We start from the raw sequence: 27169 nt of genomic DNA, 5'->3' as shown, positions 1-27169 counted from the left end.
GCAGTTTATAAACGACGGAAGATAGCTGGGAAGTTGAAGATCAAGGCTCTGGCCAGTTCGACATCTGGTGAGGACCCACTTCCTCATTCACAGACTATTGTCTTTTTTTCTGTGTTCTCACCTGGGGGAAGGGGCAAGGGAGCTGGTTGGGCCTCTTTCATAAGGGCACTAATTCCATCCATTAGGATTCCACCCTTGTGACCAATCACCCTGAAAGGCCCAACCTCCTAATATCATCACATTGAAAATTAGGGTTTTAGCATATGAATTTGGAGAGGGGAAACACAGACCTCTAGCCTATAGCAATGGCTGAGGCTAGCCTTCGCTCGTGGGTGAGCCAATGAAATAAGTATTGTTGCTGATCACAGAGGTATAGCTTATAGGGAGGAAGAGAAGTTTTGGGAATGGGAAAGGGGAGAAGTAAGACTGAGTTAGTTTTAAAATAACTGAAGGAGATAGGCTATTCGGATAGAAATTTTTCATGGCTTGTGCTGATCTGGGATTCTTTGAGGTTCAATGGGAGACGGACACTTGAGAATCATCAGAGTATGTGTGGTACACACACTCTCGGCCACACTCAAGAGCACAGGTTAAAAATGAGGTGCAGACTCTCAAGTCACCCGTGACAACTGACCCAAGCTTTCTAGGTGTCAGTTTCCTTCATAAAAGCGACAATAACCATAGTCTCCATCTGGTACTAAGGTTAGAGAGGAAGATCGTTATGAAGATGAAATGAAGTAACACATGCAGGGTGCCTGGTACTTCATTAAAGTAAACTTTTAGCAGCAGCAGCAGCATTGGAATGTGCTTGTTGACACCAAGAGATTAGGTGAGATTTTCCAAAGAAAGCAAGTGGAGTGAGGGGAGCAGGGGAAGAAAGCCATGGAAGAGCCTGAAAAAGAAGTAACCCACGGAGGAAGGATGAGAACCAGAAGTTTTAAGCAGGAAGGGGAATGGTCAACATGGAGAAATTCACCAGAAAGGGCAAGACAGTTGAGAACTCAGAAGCCCCCCTTGGGTTTCACAACCAGAGGATGTGGGTGATCTGCACAGAAGCCATTTCGGAAGCTCCTTGGTGCTTCTCGTCTGAGTCCAGATTGTGGATGGACGGTCAGCAGTGGAGACAGCAGAGACTGTATCCTGAAGATGTTTGTGCAGAAAAGGAAGAGTTGTGGCTGGAGGAGGTTTGGAGTCTATTGGAAACACCTTTAGTTTTAGGCTAGGAGAGTCTTCACTCGCTCCTTTAAAATATTCATTGGAGCCTATTCTGAGGCAGGCGCTGGGCCAGGCACCTGGGACGCAATGGTGAATCAGGCAGGTGTGGCCCTGGTCTGTGTCTTCGGCATGTGCACACCTGCTCAGGCATAAGAGAACGCACATGAAGGGAGCAAATGAGCAGAGAATAGGGCTTGAGGGGCTGCAGGCAACTGGGCTCTGAATAGAAGGGTTTCGACATCCAGTGGAACAAGAAGGTGTTAGGGGGCATTGAATATGGTTGTGGAAAGTGGGGCATACAGAGGGGAAGGCAGCTGAGAGAGTTTGGGTCTAGCAGAAGCAACATCCTCTAGCGAGGGGTTGGGATGATGGCGTAGTGAATGAAACAAACCGGTACTTATGGCAGTGTTTGGAACACAATGGGCACCTAGGACTGTTCATGGGATCTGAATTTGTGATTCAGGACCTCTGGACGATGCCAGGGAGAGGCTTTTAAAAGTTAAGTGGTATCATAAGCAATAGATAAGGTGCTAAAACTGGCCTAGTTCGGTAGACTATGACGATGGATAGCTGATTTTTTTTACTGTTTCTTTTGGGGGGGTGGGGTACGGGGAATTACCAGCACTGAATTTGGTTATCTTAAACTCCATGAAGCATAGGCAAAATAATGTAACAGTGTTTCAAGCTGTCTGAGTAGTATCACATTGTTTTCTATAGAGCTTGCCTTTGTGGGCCCTATGAAGCTTAACAAGAACCTCCCCAGGGGATCTTTGTAACCCGTTTGTAAGTGTGACATTCATGGCATATTCAGGGTTTATATGAAATTCAATTTCAAGAAAGCTCTTCCTCGGCTTATTTGAACAAATCTCCGTTTCTTCCTATGTTTGGGTTTCAGACTTTTTTAATTGAATGCATTCGATGACACTGGTTAATAAAATTATATAGGTTTCAGGTATACAATTCTATTGTACATCAACTGTATATTGTATTGCATGCTTACTACCCCAAGATGGATTTCAGACTTTTAAGTTCTCGTGAACTAATAACCCTTTGAAAGTAGCTCTTGCTGTGATTTCATTGAATTCTGATGCCTCTGTGTTTCTCTCCCAGGATTCTGCACCAGAAGCACATAAAATAGATTGCTTGGTTTAAAACAGAAGAGTGGCAACATTTTTCTGCGTTTCTAGACCTCTCAAACGATGGAACCCATAACATTCACAGCGAGGAAACATCCGTTCCCTGCGGAGGTCCGGGTGGACTTCGCGCTGCAGCTGGTGGGCTCCTTGCCGGTGCATTCTCTGACCACCATGCCCATGCTGCCGTGGGTCGTGGCGGAAGTGCGACGGCGCAGCGCACAGGCCTCCAACAAGGAGCCTGCTACCAGGCAAGTCCGGCTTTGCGTCTCGCCCTCTGGACTGAAATGTGAACCCGAGCCAGGCAGAGCTCAGCAGTGGGATCCCTTGATCTGCTCCAGCATCTTCGAGTGCAAGCCCCAGCACGCACACAAACTGATCCACAACAGTCACGACCCGAGTTACTTTGCTTGTCTGATTAAGGACGACGCAGCCAGTAGGCGGAGTATCTGCTACGTGTTCAAAGCTGATGATCAAACAAAAGTAAGTGGGGGCTGGGGTCAAAACAATGCAGGTGTGGCTGGACGGTTTGTACGGCACAGCGGCCCAGACATCCATTTTGTGTACGCTGGCATGACTAACAGGCAATGCTGCCGTTACATGCAGATTATTTCACCGGACTTTTGGTTTATGGGGATAATTTCTCTATAGTCTGAAAGAACACTTGATAACAGATGTTAGACATTGCAAGTGTATGAAGTCAAAATGCAAAAGAGAAATCTGTCTAACTGTATAAATAAGAGCCGAACTTTTAGGATTTAGATCATTAAAGGAGTGTGTTCTAAAGCGGTGCTTCTCAAACAGAAATGTGCACACGGATCACCTGCTGGTCCTGTTGAAATGCTCATTCTGCTCCCGTGGGGCTGGGGTGGACCTCAGGGCTCCGCGTGTCCAACGAGCTGCCCGGTGACGCTGATGCTGGCCTTGCCCCAGAGCGTGCTTCGAGCAGCCCCGTCCTCAGTCAGTGAACTCCCCATTTTTGATGCTGTTAACAAAAATATACTTATTTATAAACTGTGTCAGAATGCAATTAGCCAGTTTCCCAAGGTAGGATGTTCACTTAGGCAAGGACTATATTCATAAGAACAGTGTATAGGAATCTAAGTTCAGTACTTACAGGGTGGTTTGTTGTTGTCCTTATTGCTGTGTGTGTGTGTTTTGCCAACTTCATGCCAGATCTGATTAGCTTGTTATTGTTATATCTCATGATGTGGCTGAGAAAAATATTATATGAGAAATACATGTTATCATGTATTTCTCGTATAAAAATGTCATCACTTCTAGTATTGTCCTGTTCATTTGTGCCTGCATTATTGTTGGCTTTCCTTTCCTTTTATTTTTTTGCAGTTCTGTGTAAGACTCTTTTAAAACCTGTCCTGGCATGGTTAGTTCAGACAAAATTGAAAATATAAGCCCTTTCTCAGTTGGGCCCATGTGAACTGCGATTTGGTACAGACTACAGAAAGCTAACAGGTGAGGGCGCCACTGCTCACCAGGGGCACCGAGGAGTGCTGGGGCTGGGCCCCCTGTGCAGCTGTCTGTCCCTGCGACCGTGAGGATGGCAGTGTCCATCCATGTGGTAAATGTCAGCGAAGAGACTGCTAATGTGTTCTTCCTGCATCCCACTGGGTGTTTTGCATACTTTCCAGGGTGCACCAAACTCATTTGTAAATTAATCTTCTTGGAGACTAAGTAGATTTGTGGAAGTTCACTTCTGTTTGTTCACTCCTTGGTTCTTTCACTCATTCATTTAGTGACGGCTGCTCCAGGCAGCATGCAGGAAGATACTACAGCACAGGCTAAGAGGAAGGCAGAAGCGTCAGCAGGTAGATGCTGTGGGGTTGTGGTATGATGGGGAAGACAGAGAATGGAACCGGATGCACCAGAGTGTAAGGGAGTCTTTTTAAAATAAAGGCTAATCTGGGGCTTAAAACCACTATCTTCCCCAGAGAAGTAGATATCTTCTTATTGTAAATCATCTAAGGTTAGCGCCCATGCATCTCAAATAAACAGGGTGGCATCCTGGTTTAGGAGTTCGGAGGGACTAACTCCCTGGATTCCAGTTTTCTACCAAGAGTAAATGAATCAGGAAGCCTTGGCTAGAAATAAATGATAAAGATTTTTTTCAAGGGTCTTAGTGCTTGTGAACCAGAAACACTACTAGGCAATACCTACCTACACTGTTCTGAAGAAGAAAGAAGAGCTAGGGTTTCTTACAACAGAAAGTGTACTCTGGAGAAGAATCAGTCCTTCCTTCTTAGCCTCTGGATTGGTCTGAGCAGGTAATCCTCTAGATCAGGGTCCCCAACATCTGGGCCTTGGACAAATACTAGTCCAGGCCTGTTAGGAACTGGGCCACACCAAATGAGGTGAGCTTGAATGTAATGCGCTTGAATCATCCCAAAGCCATCCCACGCCCCACCTCGGTCTGTGGAAAAACTGTCTTCCATGAAAACGGTCCTTGGTGCCCGAACCAGTGGGGACCACTGCTGTAGGTGATTGGTGGTCTAAATACCAGATGCCAGGTGGTATGGATGCACAGACATTCTTTCCTTGGACCTTTAGAGGGTAATCAGAGGCTTAATCTGGAGGTTTGCATATCCAGGCATTGACAGATACAAGACTGAGAAGTTCAAGGTTTAGTTCCTAGGCTAGTCAAAACAAGGATAGTGATTTAGCAGCTTTGCTGCAGTGACTCCTCTTTGTCACTCTGATCTTCAGTCTCATCAGCTGTGCATAAACTGCGTGGTTGCAGGGCACACTGGGCCTGCACCTCCGTCTGTGAAATGAGGGTAATTATGGTCTTTCTCTCATCGAGTTGCTAGGAAGACTAAGTGAGTAGACCAGGACTTGAAACTTACTAAGCATTAATAGCTATAAAAAAATTTCATCCAAGAAAGTTTTACTGGAAGCCAATTTTATGTTAATTTAATTTCATCTTCAGTTAAAAAAATAGAGTTCAAGGTGAGTGTCTTCAGCTTTCAGGATGAAATCCTGGTCATCTTTTGAAAATTAAGCAACATTTTATAAACTAGACACTTACAAAACTGCATAAATAAACTTAATGGCTTCTGTTATTTGGGCAAATTCCAGAACGAAAATGAGAGGACTGAACAGCCTGTACTTCAGGCCAGCTCTGTATAAGCACTGAGTTTCCTTGGGGAGAGTCTTTGCACAGACTAGTTGGTCAGCACTTTGCACTTTTGACTGTTTCCCAAACTCCTTTACAGCCATCTGAGAGTAGCCTTCTGGCCCATCATTCAGATACTAGACAGGAAGAAGAGATTTATAACTAAATTTTATAATTGGGGCTTCCAGTCTTGCCAAAAGTGGAGAACTGGCCTTACTCTATATTCTAGAAAGCACGGTAGAAATATGAATTAGTTCTTAAGTTATTTTTGGCTTGCATACAAATTTTGCAAATACAAATTGTCGGTACTCAGAGTAATAAATTGCTGTCATCCTGCTCATTTTCTAAAAGAGCAATTTGTAACGTAGGAGCTTCAATCAGTGACTCAGCTGTTGTTGGAAATGGAATGCTATACCACAGTGGCCCTGATTCTAACTGGCGGGATGTCTTTTATGTTCTGGGACATCCCTGGCACTGTGTCCCATAACAGAGGGTCATCTGCTGTCGGGCATGTTGGCCTGTGCCATCATTCCTCCTGACCGTTTGTGACATTTGCTCGGTGAGATAATTCTTGAAATTCTAAAGACCCCTTCTAACTAGATGAGACCACTAGCAGCTGTGTTTGCTGGAGAAGATCTGCATTCACCGCCGGGGTCATAAATACAAAACGACTGTTTGAGAGGAAGCCCACTGACCAGAATATAAGTGACTTTACGGAGGAGTGTCTGGGGACAGGAGGCACATAAAAGAGTAATTCCATAAGCACAGCGTGTGGCTGTGTTTCCAGTTGTGTGTTCCACAGGACGTACTCAAGGCACAATCGGAGTGCCTTAGTGCAGCGTCTCGAACTTTTTGGTTGGAGCACCTCTTTCCACTCTTAAAAATCACTGAGGGTCCCAAAGAGCATCAGTTTGTGTGGGTTACATCTACTAAGACCATATTAGACATTAAGGCTGAGATGCTGGACAGGTCTTAGTTTATTTAAAATTTACTTCACTATTTAAATTTCATTTCATTTTATTTTATTTTTTAATTTTTCTTTATCTTTAGAGGGGAACGGAAGGAGAGAGGGAGAGAAATATCAATGTATGGTTGCCTCTTGTGTGCCCCCTGCCGGGAACTGGCCTGCAACCCAGGCATGTGCCCTGACTGGGAATCAAACCGAGATCGTGTGGTTTGCAGGCCCGTGCTCAATCCACTGAGCTACACCAGCCAGGCTGTTTAAATTTTATTTTAACTATTATATATAATTAAGAAAGTATTTAATAATTTAATCATTAAAATAATTTATTTAAAAATAAGCTCCTAATATGCTAGCATAAGTAATGTTTTTGTGAAAAAACAGCCATATTTTTGAAAAACAATTTAGTGATGAGAGGCATAGGGCTGTTGGTGGCGGTCACAGCACCAAGGCGTCAGACTGTTGGAGTCCAACTGGACTTTGGTTCAGCAACCTGTGTACTTGGATTCTGGATGAGAAAGAATTCAGAGCTAAGACTTGAACTGTAAGAGAAAGTTTGTTTGGAAAGTCACAGAACTGGGAGAAGTGAGCTGTAGAAATCGGCTCAGGAAACAAGTTACAGAGGCAAAAAAAAGTGGGGTGGGGGTGGCTTGGAGCTTAGGAGACAAGAGGGTAAAGGCAGTGTGCTTGGGGGGAGGGAAAGAGGGTGGGAAAGGCCTGGATGTGCTCCTGAGAAGGGGAGAGCACTGAGTCCTCCATCCTTAGGGTTTTTAAGGGTGGGGATTTTGGGGGGGATCCTAGGGGAGGATCTCAATAGAATATTCATCAGCTTTTTAGATGTGGTCTTTCAGGGCCATGGTCTCCACTGATTGGTCAGGGCCAGGGCAGGGGTCATTAGTCAGTGCGGCTTGTCCTGAGGTCAGCCATGGCATTGCTTGTTTGCTTTGTGCTGCTTTTCTGGGCCTGGAGCTGAAACACAACTGAGGCCTAGATGTTATCCTTAGAGGCTGATGCTTAAGGAGGTGGTTTGACAAGGGCCTGCATGGGGGTCACATGAGGCCATCCGTGGTCCCCTTGTTCCTTCTCCAAGGAACAAGGGGACCAAGACTAGTGACTAGTCTTGACTAGTGACATGCCAGGGGTGGAAAGGTCAGGGGAGGGTCCAAACTATATGACCAGTGATATGAAAAGTCAAGGGGTCCAAACTGCATGAAGGGAAGGAAGGGTCACCTTGGGGGCGAGGCCCTTGTTTTCCCAGTCTTGCCCATTGCTAGGCACCCTGGCCTTCTGCCCCGGTGACCTTCTGTACCTGGTCCCTTGTCCTAGTGTTGCCCGTGGAAATAGGATTCTTCCGTAGAGACACAGGAAAAACATTTCAGGGACCTACACATAGGAGGGTGTGAGCAATTGCTGTAAGGGTTATTGGAGCGAAAACAAAGTACTGCCCCCAGGTGCCCAATGTCTCATCCACGACCAGGTAGCTCAGCTCCATCTCACTGCAGGAGAGGTCCAGCCTCTGGGGCTGCAGGCCCACACTTGTCCTCACCAAGCCCAGGAGGACCAGGGCCCAGAGATGCTGTGTATTACCCAGACATCCAAAGTACTAGTAGTATGGCTTAGTCTCTCTACCCCCTCCAGCTAGCTTAGTGTCTGATACTTCCTGCACTGTGATTGGTCCTGCACTTGGGCCCTGTGGGTGCCACACCCAGACCTGTTCAGCTGCTACTGAGAGAGAATATGCAAATGAAGAAACAAACCTTGGGCCTTTGTTAAGCTTCAGTTACATCTTACTGAGTTTGGGGAAGGATAAGCATGCTTTCAAACTAACCTACCTCTTTTCTGGCTGTTGTAGACTGGGCCTTCTCCTTGTGCCCTCTTGGCTTCTAGGGTGCCTGTGCTCAGCAGAGGAATTTCCGCTCCTCTTTTATTCCTCCTAGTGTACCCCTGTCTCCATGGTAACTGTGGAGGATGAGGCTGTCCCCTGGGGAGCCCTGTGAATGCTACAGCTTCCTAGTAAATCAAGCTTAGTGTCTGATTCCGCACCCCAGTTCATTGTGCTTAATGTCTGACTCTGCTCCCTTCCTTTATTAATGAGTGACTACCGACCTGCACTAACACTTGCTGTCTCCTGTCTGTTTAACTGCCAACCACAGTTTTGCTTTCGGGGACACATTTCTTTAGTGTACAGCTTAACTGACAACTACTGGATTCTCGGCTGCGCCTACAGTCTTTGCCATGTGTTGTTTTGGTTGAGTGTATGAAAAAGGTTTGGCATCACACAGATATATAGTAGGGAAATGGGAAAATATTTTATAGCCCTATTAGAAAATGTTTCTTTAACACCATACCAAAGCTCAACAAGTGGTAGTTTCTTAAAGGTTTGTTACAATATGAATTCTGAAATGATATCAAAGCGTTACTGGAGGAAATAGGTTTTTTAGCAGAAGTACTCTTTGTAGTTTGTTCTAGTAAAACTCGTTGGTCCATCTTGCACATCAATGAATCTTTGAAGCATGTGAAGGAAACTAAAGTTTGCTTAACCTGAAGCTGCCTTTTGGGGATATTCGTTTTAAGCTACTTATTAAGAACTAAGCCTCAGAATCTTTGACCCTCCCCCCCCCACTTTTCTGCCCAAGAGATTCAGACAGAAAATTCTGCTTCAGGGAGGAACGTTTAAGATGTCACCTCAGCCTCATTTGAATTAAGTAGGGTAAATAAGGGCTCCAGGCAGGAGCCTGTTGGCCAGAGACCCCTGTGTCTCACTGTTTCTGAGTAGCCCAGCAAGGATTTTCACATATATTTTACTCTTCCTCAACGACACTTCCTTGGCCCCCACATATCGCGAATTGATTACTGGAAAATACTGGTTCACTGAATCATGCAGATTACACTCTGAGAACTGCTGTTAGAGAAACACCATCTTTTCTATTCCACTCTGGAGTTGTATGTTAGTCCACTAAGTCCTCAGATTTATTGGACCATAGATTCCATTTTCTCGTAAAATCCAAGACCATCCCTCAGAACACATGGGAACACAGGGAGTAAAGTTCTGGACTGAAGCGTAGTTTTGAGTTTAGGTTCGTGGCAGGAAGTGACGGCATCTACTCTGGAAAACCCATGGCTGCGTGGCTCACCCAGACTAGGTCTTCACCCAGTCCATCATGAAGAAACCAAGAGTCCTGGCTGGGCCCAGCCCTCGGAAAAACCTAAGGTCTCAGGAAATTATCTCAAGATTCTTCCCTGATCCAGTTTTCCACCTTTGTCCAGTATGTGAAATTCTGGACTCGGAAGAACACAGGTTGCGCCTCCACTTGAGATCACTCCCGGTGTTTACATTTTGGTCCTTTTCTTGGTCTAAGGAGTAAAGCATTCTGCTTCCTTTAAAGAGACCTTTCCGCACGAAGCTGCAGGGAGTGGAAGCATTAGGGCTGGGGCTTCTGATATTGTACGTGTCGCTGTTTAATGTCAGTAAAAAGAATGGTTTTCCAATGAGGAGCAGCTGGGATTTTTGAGACAGTAATACATGGAGGGGAGGCGCGGGCTGGTGTGCAGGTTTGGGGAGGGTGTGGGTCAGAGATGGGGTCCGTGAGAGTAGTTTTGCCATAAGCGCACACTGGTTTTTAGATGACTTTCCTTTTCACACCGGGAATAGGTCCTGGCTTTTCACACTTTGTTCTGAGTTTATTCAGATTCTGCTTTTCTGGATTTGGCATCCAGTCTGGGCACAGCGCGGGTGTCTCATAACTGTGATGGGACAGATGTCATTAACACAACAGGAGTGCCCAGGGTCTTCCCCTTCCCCATCCTGCCGTAGAGGTTCTGGCATCTGCTAAAGTCTTGCTAGCTTATTCCCATCTCCTCTTCAGAGGACGTGTTCTTTCATGCTGGGAGAGAAGCTAAACCAGTCTCCACAGCAGAGCCAAAACCTTAGGGATGAGAAGGGGAGGAGGAAGTTGGGAAGGGAGGCTGGGGTGGGCTGGAGGAGCTGCAGTAACTGCACGGGGAGTAGAAATCTACTTGAAGAAAAGGATTTTACTAAATGTCATGGAGGAAGATGTATTAGAGAAAACCTCAATGTCCCTTGAGTGAATGGGTTTCCTTTTGTACGCCTTTTTGGCAATTAAACTTCATTTCTGGAAGGTGCCGTATATCTGAGACTAACCCTGGTGAGTTTCCCATTTAAGAGCAATAAATGTTTCCTTTGATAATTTCCGGTATAGAGCCAGTGTACTCTTGCATGAGGCCTGGTAAACGCGTCAGCTTTCTCGGCAATTGCACCGCCTCTCTGGATTCGATTACGTTGTATAGGAAACTAAAAGGTGGCCTGGAGTCATGTTCCTAATTAGCAAAATACTTCAGTCTCTTATATTAAAAGCCAGAGTTGCCTTGGTTGAGTTTTATGATTTGCTTTAAATTGGGGGGGGGATTTATTTTTAGATTATAGCTTTGTTTCAGTTGCATTTTACCCATTATTAACTTGTCTTAATAATTCTCCATCTTCTTGGAATTTTAAGTGAGCGACTTAAAATATGCTCCACTTATTTTAGGGTTTTCATTATAGTCTGCCTTCAGTTGGGTCTGTTGCTCAGCTGTCATATTGGCCAGCTCATTACTTTCCTTTGCTTTCCTCCCTCCATCTTTCCCTTCCTTCCTTTCAAAAATATTATTTATCCACTTTCAGAAAGAGGGGAAGGGAGGAAGAAAGAAAAGGGGAGAAGCATCTATTGGTTGCCTCTCACAAGTTCCCAACTTGGGACCTGGCTCACAACCCAGGCATGTGCTCTGACCGGGAACTGAACCAACAACCTTTCCGTTGTGGGCCAACACTCAACCCACCCAGCAACACCGGCCAGGGCTCATTACATTCTTTCTTTGCTGAAGTGAAGATCAAAATTATAACACTGAGCAGGGTGTTTTGTTCCTGAGGATGATGACTCTGAAGAACGTAGTGTTATCTAGATATTTTGACCCCTTGCCCTTTCTACATTTGGGCATAATTTCTAAATATCAGACAATATTTAGAAATAATTTCTAGATATCAGACAATATCTGTTATTGTTATTATTATTATTGTGGTGGTTTGGTACTCAGGCAATGGTTGGGGAAGGTTTGCTGTGTTGGTGTTAGAGGACTTTTAAATCTGTGTTAAATTCCTCCTGGGCCCCTTCAGTCCCATCTGGTTTATTATGTTTTATTTGGGGTCCCACCCGCAGGGTGACTCGGTGCCCGGTCGTACAGAACAGTGTATTCGCGCCAGCTGATCATCACTTGACTGTGTATCATGCTAAGCAGAAGTCGGTTGCCGGCTGCAGGGCTTGGCAGGCACCCCTTTCATCTATAAAAAGAATGTCCCAGACTGCGTGAACTCTGAAGTATTTGCTGGAAGGTTTGGGTTCGTGACACTGAGTGGATTATATAATTTATTGTTGACTTTGAAAAATGAGTCTGAGGGCTTCGGAAGCATCCACCGTACAACAGATGCTTAGAAAACATTTTTAAAGTCTATTTCTTTAATACCTATCACGTTAAATAGCTTTGCATTTTTTACCAAATGCTTTGAGTTTGGGAATTATTTTTTAACTATGCATCTGATCCTAAGAATAGACTTTACGAGTATCTGGAAACTAGAGTTGACTTGTGTCTTAAAAGGATTTATTTGTGGCCTAGACCTTGCCATGTGGCTGGTCTGAATTGAGATAGGCTGTAAATATCAAAATAGTGGATGGAGATGTCTTAGTTTGAAAAAAAAAAGCCTGTAAAATATCTCAATAGTTTATGTGAATTACCTGTTGCAATGATAGGCTTTTGGATACACTGGATTAAATAAAATATAACGTTAAAATCAATTCCACCTTTTTCATTTTACTATGTCTGACGCGCTGAGTAGAAGTTCCAAATTGCATAGGATGCGTGCGTCTTCTTTTTGCTGGTCAGCACCGGATGAGACTAGTTACCTAGGAAGCATTTCTGGGAATATTCTGGGCATTCATCTGCGAGGCTCTAGGCTGTCTCCTTTTCTTTGCTAGCTTCTAGTTGTTAATGATAGACTTTTGCCCTCAGTTCTCCTGAAAAGGTCATGTACACAACTACAGTTTTAATTTTAGATGTGCAATGCAGTGGACAAGAGCCTTGAGGGCCACTGGTTTGGGATACATTAGAGCAGATAAATTTCATGTTTCTACTTTTTCTCTTTATAAAATACTTTCCCCCCCTTTGGATGCTTCGGCACCCAACCCTACTAATCATGCCTGAGCCTGAAGCGAGCAGGTGTGTCCGACTTGCAACTCATGGGCCACATGCAGCCCAGGATGGCTGTGAATGCGGCCCAACACAAAATTATAAGTTTATTTAAAACCTGGAGATTTTTTTGTGATTGGCTGTTGCAGTGTATTTAATGTGTGGCCCAAGACAACTCTTTTTCCTCCAGTGTGCCACAGAGGTGCCAAAATGGTGGACACCCCTGATAGAGCAGGCCACGCCTCAGCAGAGGCTGGCTTGGGAGTAGGGCGTGGAGGAAGAGCCCGATGCTGGACACCCAAGAAAAGAGGTGGACTGGAGTGTGGTCACTACTGTGCTCCTGTGTCTGACTTAGCACCTTGAGTGCGACTTCACGGCAGCTGGTCCCGCAGCAGCGCTTTCTTGTCTGCTTCAGTCCCGGTGGTGCCTCGGGAGTCATCATTTCTGCTGGTTGGGTGACGTTGGTATTTGTAATGTTGCCGTTTTTACATGAATTTATTGGTTGGAATGCTACCGATGTGTCATGTACAGGTCTGGGCACTAGAGTACACAATCAAATAAGGCTTCATTGCCCCCTCAAGATGTGTGACGATGTTTTACACGCCAAATATAGGTTCTGAGTCCTTCACTGAAGGAGTTAGCAAACATCTGTAAGCTATGGAAGAGGAAATTTGGAAGAATGGAAGGAGGACTCAAGGAACAATGCTGCAGTTATTTGAAAAGCTGCCATGTACAAAAAGTAATAGACAAGCCCTGGTCACTTTGGCCCAGTTGGTTGGGCATCGTCCCACACAGCAAAAAGGATTGCTTGTTTGATTCCTGGTCAGGGTACATGCCTAGGTTGCAGGTTCAGTCCCTGGTCAGGGGGCAGCCAAATGATGTTTCTCTCCTTCTCTTTCTCCCTTCTTTCCCTCCCTCTAAAAATAAATAAATAAAACCTTTTAAAAAAGTAACGGAAAAATTATGAATTACTCCAGAAGGCAGAACTGAGAACAATGTGAACATGTAGAAAGACAGATTTTTGGCTTTTCCTAACAATGATAGCCATTTGATAATTCCATGGGTTACATTGAACAATGGGTGTGGATGGGTCTAGTCTCAATGTGGTTTTACCTGGAAAGTCATCTTCTTCCTTGTTTCCTCATCTCCCACCATGAAGAACGTACTTCCTGACACTGTTCCACCTTTGTTTCAGACATCTGAGTTGCTCTTAAATCTGATTTACATCAAAGTGAAGTTGTTCCCTATAATGTCTAGCTGTTTGTCACAAATGTCTCTTCTGGAGGGACTGGCCCAGAGTAAATGTAATGCATTTTCCATGGGACATCTGAGCGGGTTTCAAAGCCCTGCTATGAGTTTTCCAGGCCAATGAGTTGGGTGCAGATTGAATGGATGTTTTAAGTAGAGGAGATAGCATGTGCGAAGCCATAGCAGGACAAGGGGATGTCCATTGTGGCTGCGGATGCTATGATCAGTGTTTTGCAAATTGCGTGGTCAGAGATAAGAGAAAAAAAGGCTGGGGCCAGAGTTCACAGGGCTTTGCGTGCTTCTCTAAGGGGGTTGGATATTTTCCTTAAGAAGGTTGCATTTAGAAGCATTGATTACGGAAGTGAACTAATTGGATTTGTTTCTAGATTTTGGAGTGGAGGGTGGAGTAGAGGAGTGAGAGACAGATGGGGCAGACCGGTTAGGAGGCTGTAGAAGTAGTCAGGGCGGAAACTCTAGAAGCATCTTGATTCAAAGTGTAATATGGAGTGGCGTGTTCTCACTGCCCCCATGTGACGTCTCCTGATCACTTCCAGAGAGTCGGTTGGTGTCTAAGGGGAGGGAAAGTCAGTAAGATTTCAATTTCCTGTCCCATTGATACTGATCTGCTTGGTTCCTAAGGAATGATAAGAAAAATAACGTAGAAACAAACTTCTTAATCTGATTCTGCTTGGTCTTCTAAAAAATATATCCTGGTATCTCCCATCTTAAAAACAAACCCTTCCCTGAGCCCATTTCCCACCCCAGCTTCCTTCAGTTACTGGACCAAGTTTCTGCTCTGTATTTCAAGTGTTGCCATGGTGGTGACCTTCACTTCCACTTATCCATTTTCTCTTTGGTTTACCAATTGAGCTTCCGTCCTGATTGTTCCATTAAAGTGGCTTTCATGTCACCAGTCACTTCTAGCTTTGTGAGGTCCAGTGATCCCTTCACTGCATTTCTCCTATGCAATTTCTTAGTAGGTTTAAGCATCTTTGGAGAAAAGTAGGTTGTTTATCTTGAAACTGTCCCTTCCCTTGGCTTTTGGAAAACCATGTCCTCCTGTTTTTTCCATGCGACTTCAACAGTGGTTTCTACCCAGTCTCCTTTGTTGTTCTTCTTCTCCATTCTGAGTTGTGTGTCTCTCAAGACTTGGTCCTCCACATTTCTCTTCGAGACACTCTTTCCAGAGGGACTCATATCATTAAATACCACCTATTTGAAGGTGACCCTGGAGAGTTCATCTGTTGCTGCAAACTCATTGATTTCCAGACTTGTGTATCCAAGTGCCAACCTGACTTTCAACGTGTTTGTTAAAGAGGCATCTCAAACTCAATGTGGTTAAAACAAAACTCTTGGATTTGTTTCCCACCCCCTGTTAGCCTTCTCAGCTTTTGGCAGCTCTTATATGACAATGACAGTTGCTGCAGCCAAAGTCTAGGAGTGGTCTTTAATTTTTCACTTTCCTTCATACTTTCATCCAAACTATTAAGACCCATTACAAATCTACCACTTCTCTCCTTCTCCTGCCAGTCCTGAGCCCAAGGCCCCATCTTTCCTGGACAGCTGAGTACCTCCTGGCTGTTCTCCCTGTTCGTTCTTGTTTCTTCTCTCTACCAAGAAGGCATCCAGACCCAGCTTTAGAAAACCTATCAATTATGCCACTCCCCTACTTGAAACCTTTCTAGTGACTTCTCCCATACTTAGATTAAATTTATGTGTCGTTGCTGGGACTTACCATGTGGACCTTGTTTCCCCACACTCTTTCCAGTGCCCTGTGGACCCCGGCCACCCTGGTGTTTATATTGCTAAAACACGACAACCTCCTTCTCCACACGGGTCTTTGTATGTATTATTGCCTCTGCCTAGAAGGCTCTGCTCCCAGCTCTTCATGTGGCTCTTTCCTTGGGTCGTCATCTTCTGGCCACGCAGTTAAAAGTGCCCTCACACCAATCGCTGCTGCTTCATCTGGTTTTTAATGTCTTCCCAATCCTTACTGCTATCTGAGATCACCTTGCTTGTTCGTTTCCTTGTTTACCATCTCCCTACTTGCCTAAGTAACAGAAGAACAGAGTCATCGGCTGCGAGACCTTGGTACCCAGAACAGTGCCTGGCACCTAGTGGGTGCTTCATGAGTGCATGGATGACGGAGTGAATGAATGAATGTTACTTTTTTATATTCATTCTTAGGCATGCATTCCCCCTCCTGTCAGCCTCCCATCTCATTGGGAAATTGCCTGTGCAGCCCTGTTCGTTTATTTCCTTGCTTGTCTTTTCCTTCCTCATCAGGACAGATTTCTCTTGCTCAGTTGGGATTTTATTTTTAGATAACACCTCTCTTCTTCCATTCCTCTTGAACTTCTTTTCCTTTAGAGTCTTTGTTCATAAGATAATATTCATTGGCTCTCATCCCTTGGAAATCTACACACCTCTCCTCCTTGGTTTTTATGAACAAAAGATTTTCCTGGCATTTGTTCGTGATGGCGGGAAAGGCTTCGTGAATGTCCAAGCCACCTTTACTAGCGAGAGTCCCGTCACGTGTATGAGATAAAATCTTTCAGCTGCTACTTGAGCCCATTTTCTTGCATTAGTTTTTTTCCAAAATAAATATTTTCTCTGAGTATAGATACATTTATGCCAAATGTATAAAAAATTTAGTACAAAATTGTTAAAATAAGAAGTTTTGCCTTAATCCCACCTCCTAGAGAGAAACCAACATTAACAGAATGGTATATATTCCTCATAGATTGTATCCTTCCATTATATAAACACATGGTTCTCTAAGCAGTCAATATATTTATATATTTATTTCTACCATTTGTTTTAACTCAGCCCTCTCAAAATTAAAATGCATTAATAAGAATTCATATTAACATAGAGCGTGTTATATATATTAGTGTAAAACTATATCTCTACATTTTATTAAATAGAAATACATACATACATAGCTATAGTTATAGATGCATTTTAGATGTGCTCCATGTAGTCGAGGCGTATCCTGTTGAGTGACTGCAATCACACACAGCAGGGAGAAGGGGGGTTAGTTCCATGACTACAGGAGGGGTTCTTGGGTGGCAGCACCATCTTTGTTTAGCTTTGATGAGCCACTTCGGTTCTGAAAAGAGAACATGGCCGGGATGGGCTGAACGTGACTCAGGGGTGTCTGATCTGCCTAGCATAAGAAACAAGTGGGATTTTAGAGAAACAAAAGCAAAAATCAACACATGGGACTACATCAAACTAAAAAGCTTCTGCACAGCCTAGAAAACCATCAACAAAATAAAAAGGCAACCTATGCAATGGGAGAAAATACTTGCAAATCATGTATCTGGTAAGGGTTAATATGTAAAATTTATAAAGAACTTAAGCAACTCAATAGCCCAAAAACATTTTGACTTAAAAAATGGGCCGAGGAACTAAACAGACATTTTCCAAAGACATGAGACAGATGGCCAACAGGTACATGAAAAGGTGCTTAACATCACTGACCATCAGGGAAATGCAAGTCAAAACACGAGATATCACTTCATACCTGTTAGAATAGCTATTCTCAAAAAAACAAGATGTAACAAGTGTTGGTGAGGATGTGGAGAAAAAGAGAACCATTGTGCACTGTTGGTTGGAACGTAAATTGGTACAACCACTATGGAAAACGGTATGGCGGTTTCTCAAAAAAAATTATGAACAGAACTACCTTATGACCCAACCATCCCATTTCTGGGTATAAGTCCAAAGGAAGTGAAAACAGGATTCTATTTTTATTCTCACCAGAGGACATGCCATAGATTTTTAGAGTAAAGGGAAGGGTGGCAGAGAGAGAGAGAGAGAAACAAAGATCAGTTGCCTCTTACATGCACCCTGACTGGGATCTGAACCTACAACCCAGGCATGTGCCCTGCCCAGGAATTGAACCCATGACCTTTCAGTTTATGGGATGACGCTCAACCAACTGAGTCACAAGATAATGGAAACAACCCAAGTATCCATTACCAGATGAATGGATAAAGAAGAAGTGGTATGTGTATACCATGGAGTATTATTCAACCATAAGAAAGAAGGAAGCTCTGCAGTTTGTGACAGCATGGATGACCTTGAAGGCATGATGCTAAGTGAGATAAGTCAGACCCAGAAAGACAAATACCATGTGGTGTCACTTTTATGTGGATCTAAAAAGGGAAAATTACAGAAACAGAGAATTGCATGGTGGTTACCAGGCGCTAGGTGTGGGAGAAATGAGGAGACATTGGTCAAAGAGCATACGTTTCCAATTATAAGATGATTAAGTCCTGGGGACCTAGTATGCAGCACGGGGATTAGAGTTAATAATACTGTGTTAAATACTTTAAAGTTGCTAAAGAATGGGTCTTCAATGTTCTCACTGCAAAGAAAGCAGTGGTAATTATGAGATGAGATGGGCGTATTAACTACCACTAAGGTAGTAATCATTTTGCAATATATAATTATATCAAATCAACACCTTGTGCTCCTTAAACTTACACAATGTTATATGTTAATTACAGCTCAGTAAAGCTGGAAAAAAGATTCACAAGAGGAATTAAAAATAAATAAAATAATAACAACAAAAAACATTTTGGAGAGAGCCAGGCTTCAACAATATGGATCTGAAAGCCAAAGTGAAATTCCTATTTTCGATGGAAAATGAGGGAAGGACTAAGGTCTAAGAATGGGAGGCCTAATATTTGTTTTAGCTAGCTGCTGTGTTGTATTATGTTGCAGTGAAATAGCTCACTCTGCCTCCCACCAGGACCTCCCCTTGCTAATATTCCCAAGTAGCTGTTGCAGTCTACTACACCTCAGAGGCTGTGTGACTATTGGTTGTAGACATCAAAGAAATGGGTCTGTGTGGTGTGTCTGAACAAAGAGGGACAAGTAAGAAGAGTGACAGGAGGCAGGACAGGAAAGAGAGCCAGTACTCACTGGGGGCTGGACATGGGAGGCAGAGGGAACGGGAGGAGCCGTGACTCCCAAGAACCCCTGGAGAATTTGGGATGGATGCTGGACTTCTCCTTTCCCGTGAGAAGAGAGAAATGATTTTCTCATCATTTTGATGCATTTTCTTCATCTCTCAAATGACAGAAGGACCCCAGCTGCTATCTGGACTGTGTATGGATGTACCAGAATTTACCCAGCCCTATTAGTTATCGCTGAGATTTTCCCTCTTTATTATTACCTGTCTCTGCAATGAGAGTCTTGCATTGCTTTGTATCTGCTATGATGCTGCCTCCTCAAAAGCAGAATATTTTGAAGCTGGTCCCCTTAGCAGCAGGTGTGGCTTGGAGCCCATGCCTGCCCTGTGCCACTTCCATGAGGCTAATTTCAAACCAGAGATTACATTCTAATTAGGATGGCATGCCTTCATGGGACTCATGGCTTAAAAAAACAGCCACCAGAGACAAGTTGTACGTGCAAGGGAATAACTATCGCTTCTGTGTGACTTCCATTCTCAGAGCTTGACTTACAACACGTGGACTTCTAAGATCTGTTCTTACCGTTCTTCTGCGAGATTATGGATTTTCCCAGGAGTGCTCCTCATTAATGAGGTGACTTCCACTGACTTGTACGATAAAGAAAACAGGAAGAAGGAGGGTTTCATTTTGAAAGCTGTGATAGTGTTTGCTCTTTATCAAATGACGCTAAATTAAGATTTTAGGTGTTTCTGTTTGAGCTTTCATGTTTTAAATAGTGGCATTTTTGATCAGTATCCAAACCTGGATGTACAAATACACACTTCATCTAGCAACTAAAAACAAATTATGATATTTTTAAGAATATACATAACATATACAATTTGAAATTTTTATTGCATCTCTGGTATATATAACATTTTATAAATGTCAATTAGCATAATTCAATGTAATTGTTGAATAACTTTTCCTTTAAGGTTTCAGATGATATTTTATTTCTTACAAGAGAATGTCAACTGTAGGGTAAGCAGATGATCCCTGTCTGGAGGCTTGAAGACTTATTTCCTCCTCTTTTTGAAAAACTGGAAACACGCGTCTTGGAAATGAAAGGTTCCAAAGAAGAAATAACCTGAAGTGACCACCCCAACAAAATTTTATAGTTTAGATGTTTGAAATTCCCCTTCCTTTGACTTTGTCCGTGGTGAGTGATTACATTAAGTTACCTATGTTGGATCTTCAGCGTTAAACTATTTTTTATCACCACAAGCGGAATGTCCTTATTTAGGTTCACTACCACTGGTGAAAATTGATTCAGTTCGGTAAGCATTAACTGAACGTCTGCTCTGTCTGACATGCTGTGCTGGGCATAAGGGAGATAAAACCCAACAAACAGCCCGAGGAACTCAGGCGTCCAGGGGCCATGAGAATTGGGGGAGGGGGGTTGGGGGCTCAGTGCCAGACAGATGCTTCAGCGTACTCTGGGGAGAGATAATGAGGTACAGTGATGTCAGGGCACAGGGTGAGCTCCGCGGCACCTGGGGGTTCCAGGAAGCCATCTTTGAGGAGAATGTGTGAGCTGAATCTTTAAGGAGAAATGAAAATCAGGTGAAGAGAAAAGGCACAGAACTATGACAGCTGTGCGGTGGGGCGGTGGAGAGGAGCAGGAGAGAGGAGAGAGGGCGAGTGAGTAGGTTTCTTGCTTAAATGGGCTGCCTGAGTTGGGGACTGGAAGGAATAAAGAGTGGATTTGAAAGAGAGGAGCTGATGACTTCCATTTGGGGCTTATGGGGTGTTGGAGTTTTTTGGGGGGGGTGTCCCATGAGCTGGATTTCAGAATGGTTGAGGCTAGAGGTATACAGATGGAGCATATACATGGTGGTCGGAACTATGAGAGTGAGTGACAATATCCAAGGATAAAGGAACATGATCTTCTAGGAAGGGGGCAGGGGATGGGGAGTCCAACGGAACATTAAGATAGAAGGAGACCCACAAGACAGAAATGTCATGGGATCCAAGAATCAGGACAAGGACAGCAGTGTCAAGAGCAGCAATGAGTCTGCAAAAATCTAGCTGACAACTGTTCCCTCCATTCGGCCCTGTGGGTGGTCCTCGCATGGGGACCTTTGTTTTAGCGTAGTGGTGGGTGCCAGACGTCAGTGCAGACTGACTGAGCTGCAAAGACACCATGTGACTTCCACCAGCCCCACATGTTTGCACACATACATACATATGTAGATAAAGTTTTTATTACGCTTGACCTAGTTATTTTCTTCCTTTTCCTATTTTTATCTCTACTCAAGCCCATCCACCTGTTGTTTTTATCTCCTCCTCTTTTTGACCTTAAGAACAATAACAGCAACTAATTTGCATGGCTCTCTGTGATTTACAAAATGCTTTCACACGCGGCACTGTATTTAGTACGCTTACCCACCCACCCTTTGGTGTTGTCACTAATTGACAGTTGTTTAGGATCAAGGCTCTGACACAGGGCCCTAGATGCCCTGTAAGGCAATCTTCCTCTGATACTGAGAAAGCTGAGGCTCAGGGAGACTTAGTGTCTTAATGTCGAATCTCGATGCTATTCGGTGGACTGTGTGGTGCCTGGTCGCCTTTCACACGTGGTGTTTTCTTATCTTCCCCATTTTCACCGCCAGGCTTTGTTCTGGCCCCACCAGTGACCAGTTCTGTCAGCCTTTCAGAGCGTGTACGGCTGCTTTTTTGCATGAATCCAATCCTGTCTGTAGGTGGAGGGAACAAAGAAACAAGCTTAAGAAATTATGTATGTCTTCTGATTATAAAAATCACACATAACCATTGCAGACAGTTTGGAAAAATATAGAAACATATACCTGTGGAAGCAGAAACCACCTTATAATTATGCCATTTGAAGAGTATTGTTTTTAATGAAAGCTTATAATAAATTAAGACAATGATATATTATCCTCTATTAGAAAAAATCAAAGTAGTTTGGTGTCAGTTTAGTCTGTAAAACAAAAGGGAAAAATTGGCCTTAAAAATCTCTCCATCTACCTCTGCTATGTTTAAATTACTCAATTCAATTACTGCAGATTTATGTCTTTCTGTTTGGAGGACATTTATCCTACGGAATCTGCCAGCTGGTGCCCTACCATGGCTCGGTGATTATCCATCATCATTAGAAGGAAAAGCTCCATAATCTGTCTGCATTAACTTTAAATTACTTGGAAGGAATGTGCTTTGGGAGAAAGGCGCCATGTGAGGAAAATATACAGGGAGACAGACCTCTCTAGGAACGGTGGGGAATTCTAGCAGGAAACTCTGTTATCTAAATTCTACTGCCCGAGGCAGAGATGGTGCAAGTAACACTGGGATCTCAGGATGCGATGCTCCCCCTTTGTGCCTGTAAAGGGTACTCTCTTCTTCCTATCTCTGTAGGCCAGGTTGGCTTCTTCATGCGTTAGCACTGCTTTCCAGGGCTGTTGAAGCCGCTCCAACACTTTCCTCTAGGTGAGAAGGTGCCCTCTTCTTCCTCTGGGAGGAAGCCGTCCTCTGTAATTTGGCCAGCAGAGCCGGGGGTGAGTTACTTCATTCTGCTCTTGCTTTCTTGGCCAAGCACCCTTGTTCAGGGAACAACACATGAAACTCTATGTAATGGTCTTGGCTCTGGCTTTTTGAGGCTCACCTTTCTCTGGGGAGGTGGAGGCCGTAGCTATTGTAGACCTAGGTGATGCCGCCCCAGTTATAGGTTGACGTGAGCCCTGAGAGACACAGTCCTTAATTCAGCATGTACTTATTGAGCTCTTACTATCTGAGCCTAGACCCCATGGCAAGCTCCCTGGGCTAGGCTCCAGGCCTGGCTTCTCCTTGGCCATAGCGACCACCACCTTTGCGTTTTAGAGACCAGGGCTTTCAACCAAGTCCTTTAAGTCCAGCTGAATTTATTAGAAGTGGTGTTGTCTACGGGTCCTTGAAATATCACTATGTCATCATTAGCAGATATTCAAATTAATACCCTCCTAACACAGTCAGGGACGTACATAGTCAGGGATGTATCTGCTGGATATTGCAAAGCTGCGTGGCCCCCTCTGAAACTCTCCTCATTTCTAATTTCTCTTTTCATTTGAAGCTCAAGTCTACTCTTCTGCTAAAACAAATTCTGTTTCTTCTGTGAGTGTTGGTTTTTAAACTTACCAGGGCTACTTGGTCTCAAGCTTTTCCTTCTCTCCAGCTACTGCTGAAGAGTCTCTCTCTTGTTACTATGGATATTTAACCCGTATTTTCTTTGGTCTGGTTCCAGCTGTACTAGGCATCCTTAGTCTTTGCTTTACTATGATGATGTTTGATAAGCAAAATCAGCAATTACATTGTCTTAGACCTGGTAGATGGATTTTTCATGTAGAAGCAATCGTGCAAAAGCAATGCAATTTTGTGGAAATAGGAGATGCAGCGTGAAGCTGAGACGCTTCAATACAAATTCTTATGTTTCTGTTCTGTTAAGGTATTCTCAAAAATATTGTGGGTTGAGATTCAGGTCATTATTTTGCCTTCACTGAAACAAAAATGATGGATAGGTAGCAAATGGGATTAAAGGCCGTACTCTAGAGTGAGCAACTTACTAGTTTAAGGACCTTGGGAAAAGTGCCGACTTTCTCTGGGCCTTCGTTTCCTCATCCGGAAAATGGGGATATTACTAGTACCATTATCCTGGGTTGCTGCAAGGATTGAGTAGGTTAATATGTGCAAAGTCCTTAGAATAGGGCCTGGCGCATAGTAGAAGCTACTAGCATATGAATGTTAGTTAGTACATGAAAAACACTATATGGTTGTCTTTGGGAAGTCAGACACCATTTAGGTGTGCGTTTTGATAAAGTCGTATTACTTTTTAGTGCTTTGGCCAAGCTCATTGTGATTCAGTCCAACAGTGACAAATACCAAATACCTGAATGTTTTAAAACACAGTGGTGTTTTTGTTTTGTTTGGCAAACTTTTGGTAACAAATCACCCTAGGAGTTCTCCTTCTTAGATGGGATGTATCTGCTATCAGTGCTGGTGAGCTTACTAAGCAGAACCTTGGTTTTTCCTCTTGTAGATCTGGTTGTTGAGTCTCTGAGTCTGTCAATCTTTCCTAACTCTAGAGGCAGGCTCCTCTGCTCCGGCTTGCTCTTTGCCATTCGGTGGGAGTCTGTTCCCTCCCCTCCTTACTCAGTGCAGAGAGGCAGCTAGCCCTCCCAGGGGGTCTGCTTTTGAAAAAGTGGCTTGTCGGTGCCCAAGGAACAGCCGGCCTGTGCCAGGGTTTCTTCTAGGCTCTTCCTGGCTGACGAACGACGGCTGGCGGCTGTGGCCAGGGATGCCGCTGTGCTACTCCTCTGTGGGTGGCCAGAATTGGAGCTGAAATGTAAGAAATCTCACCGGAAGCTCTTCTTCTCTGTTGCAGAAATAGATGTTGTTCTAAGAAGTTTATGACAGCAAGTGAATTTCCCTTTTTATACCACAGTAGTTACCTTCACGGGTAACTATTGGAAATCCAGGTGTAGAGGAACTGGAGGCAGAATTATGTGAGGCGAGCCCTTCCTGAAAAGCTGCTAGGTGTGGTTTAGGGACTGGGGACAGGAGCCCATCATCACCTCTCTTTATTGGTGCTGTAAACTTGTCATGATGGAACTATGAGATGGCTCGTTGTATAATGACATTCAGTTATTGTATCTACTTAATCTCTTACAAATTTTATTGAAGCATGATTGGCATACAATAGTATGTTGTCCATACAATAGGATGGACAACACAGTGATCCCGCATGTACATACTTTACGGTGTGATCGCCACACAAAGTCTGTTACCCACCTGTCACAGTGCAGCTATTACAATAGTGTTGACTGTACTCCCTGTGCTGTACACTACACCCCGTGGCCTATCTCTTATAACTGGAAGTTTGTATCTCTTGTCTCTGTCTTGGATAGTGTCGTAACTGCGTAGTAGTGTCTGTGGTTCAGGGATGCTGGAACTACCTTTCCTTTCTATGGATCTAGTCTAGTACTTATCTGTTTACTTATCTACCAGTCCAGATCTTGGACCGGAAACAACCATAGGGCATTTACAAGTATGCACAAAATGCAACGGCCTTCGGTGGGTTAAAAATTGGGTGTCAGAGGCAAGAAACACAATGATAAGGAGATTGAGTTAGAAAGGAAAGTTAAAAGCACTATCATGTAGTGCGACAGCAGCAGTTTTGAAATTTAGCACGAATTGGCCATGCAGGGGTGTCTGTTAAAATTTCAGGGTCCTCAGCCTCATTAGGAGCCCGGGGCACCTGCCCTCAGGGGCTGGGGTGCAGTGGTGTGGGACTGTACCCCAGATGCACTGACCTGTTTACTTGTTGCACACGGGTAAATTCGGCTCTGAGCTTTCTGGTAGTTGACATGACAAGGGAAGCCTGTCCTTTCTTAGTGTGCAAAGATAACATCCTTGACATGAGGATTCAATGAAGATTTAACTATTGTATATCAACTTTAATTGCTGAATAAGATCTTGACTTGCCTAGGAATTCAGAAAGGCAATGTATTCTATTTCCCTCCCTAACAGGAAATCTGTCATTGAGACCGTTTTACTCAATTAAATGGCATTAACTGATCTTTTTTGGGTGTGTGCCAAAGTCTCTTAGGGAGAAAGGAAATGAAGAAAAATAGCAGAGCGGGTGGGGGCAGCAGTGGGAAAATACAAAAAAAGGAGGAGCAGTGAGAGGATAAAAATAATATTGGCTACTGTTTGGGGGCAACAGTTTGCTGTAACCTGCAAAAGGTGAACGTATTGCATAACCCATGACTCAGCAGTTCCTTTCCTAAGAGTGTCCCCTATGGAATTTGTGCCGTTAATGCCAGGAAAACATGAACAGAAAGTTTACAGCGGCATGATTGGTAACAGAATATTGGAAACAACCCAAATGCCTATTAACAATAGAAGGGATAAATTGGGGAATACTCAACAGCCACAATGAATGAACTACAGTTGTGTGCAATATATGGATGCATTTTTAAAACCCACTGCTGATCAGAGGAAGCCAGGTGGAAGAAAATATATACAGTATGATCCCATGCACATAAACTTCAAAGTGGGTGAAGAGAGAACTGATACATTTTTAGGGACACAGACTAAGAAGTCAGGAGTCACAACTTACCAGGGAAGGAAAGGGCTGGGATCACGAAGGGGCAGGTGGAGATTCCAGGGTGAGGGCCATCATTTGTTTCTTTACTCGGGTGTAGTTCTGTATGTGTCTGTTTTCATATAACTTGGTAGGTTGTTGCACTTTTCTGTATGTATGTTATTTTTCATAATCAAAGTGTTTTTTAAGTGTAGAGCGACTATTACCAACAGGTGCATGGATAAACAAATTATGCTTTATCCACACAGTGGAGAAAATGACTTTGCAACAAAAAGGAATAGACTCTACATGAAACAGAGGAATGATGCCAAAATCATTATGCTGAGTAAGCCACTCCAAAAAGGATATCCTGTATGATTCCATTTATATTGTAAAGTGACAGAAAGCAGCTCAGTGACGCCCTGACTGGTGTGGCTCAGTGGGTTGACCATCATCCTGTAAAGTGAGAGGTTGCTGGTTTGATTCCCAGTCAGGGCGCATGCCTGGGTTGAGGCTTAGGTCCCTGGGCATGGAGCTTATAAGAGGCAACTGACGATCAATATTTCTCTCTCACATTGATGTCTCACTTCCTCTCTTTCTCCCTTCTTTCCCCTCTCTCTAAAAATAAATAAATAAAATCTTTAAAAAAGAGAAAGAAAGAAAAGTAGCTCAGTGACTGCCTGGGCAGGGTGGACGTGGGAGGTAGGGTTGACAAAGGCCACGAGGAAACCTTTGCGAGTAATGGAGATCTTCATTATCATAATCGTGGCGATAAGGTTGCAGGTGTATCAAATGTCAAACTTTATCAAATGCATTCCTTAAATATGTGCCCATTATTATATGTTATATTTCAATAAAGCTGTTAAAAAAAGCATTGGGGGCAGGGGGAAGAAAGTGTTAGAAGTGCCAAAGAAACGGAGCTGTCCTGGCCTTCACACGATTCGGGGTGGAAACCATGCCGAGGGTGAGCGAGAGGTGCTGCAGACTTGGATGGGCCGCGTGGGCCCGTCCCTCATTTATGTGTTGGGGGACAGGAGAGCCGTCCACTGAATCGCTGCACCTTCATGTCTTCGCTTGTAGACTGGACACCCATACCTTTCTTCTCATGATCTTTTGCTGAGGACGGGGGACCCAGAAGAAGTCTCCCACTGGCCAGTCCAGTTGCTCACTCACAGCTGGTTCAGACCAGTAGGCCTGGAAGGGGAGTTG

The 27169-nt window shown here is 43.9% G+C and overlaps 1 protein-coding gene across 2 annotated transcripts in view; it reads left to right on the top strand.

Moving 5' to 3' along the window:
- The window catches only part of TBC1D1 (TBC1 domain family member 1), a 207603-nt gene that overhangs the window by 8731 nt on the left and 171703 nt on the right, over positions 1–27169 (top strand). For both annotated transcript variants that reach the window (XM_037064349.1, XM_037064350.1), the window contains exon 2: positions 2326–2831. In XM_037064349.1, the coding sequence (XP_036920244.1) occupies positions 2415–2831 (417 nt within the window). In that variant the 5' untranslated portion in view covers positions 2326–2414. The remainder of the gene's footprint in view (positions 1–2325; positions 2832–27169) is intronic.

This window comes from Sturnira hondurensis, unplaced genomic scaffold, assembly GCF_014824575.4.
Source record: "Sturnira hondurensis isolate 20B ecotype Veracruz unplaced genomic scaffold, ASM1482457v3 Scaffold0015056, whole genome shotgun sequence".
Taxonomy (NCBI): domain Eukaryota; kingdom Metazoa; phylum Chordata; class Mammalia; order Chiroptera; family Phyllostomidae; genus Sturnira; species Sturnira hondurensis.
The sequence above is the reverse complement of the archived record's forward strand: the minus strand, read 5'-3'. Positions and strand labels throughout refer to the sequence as shown.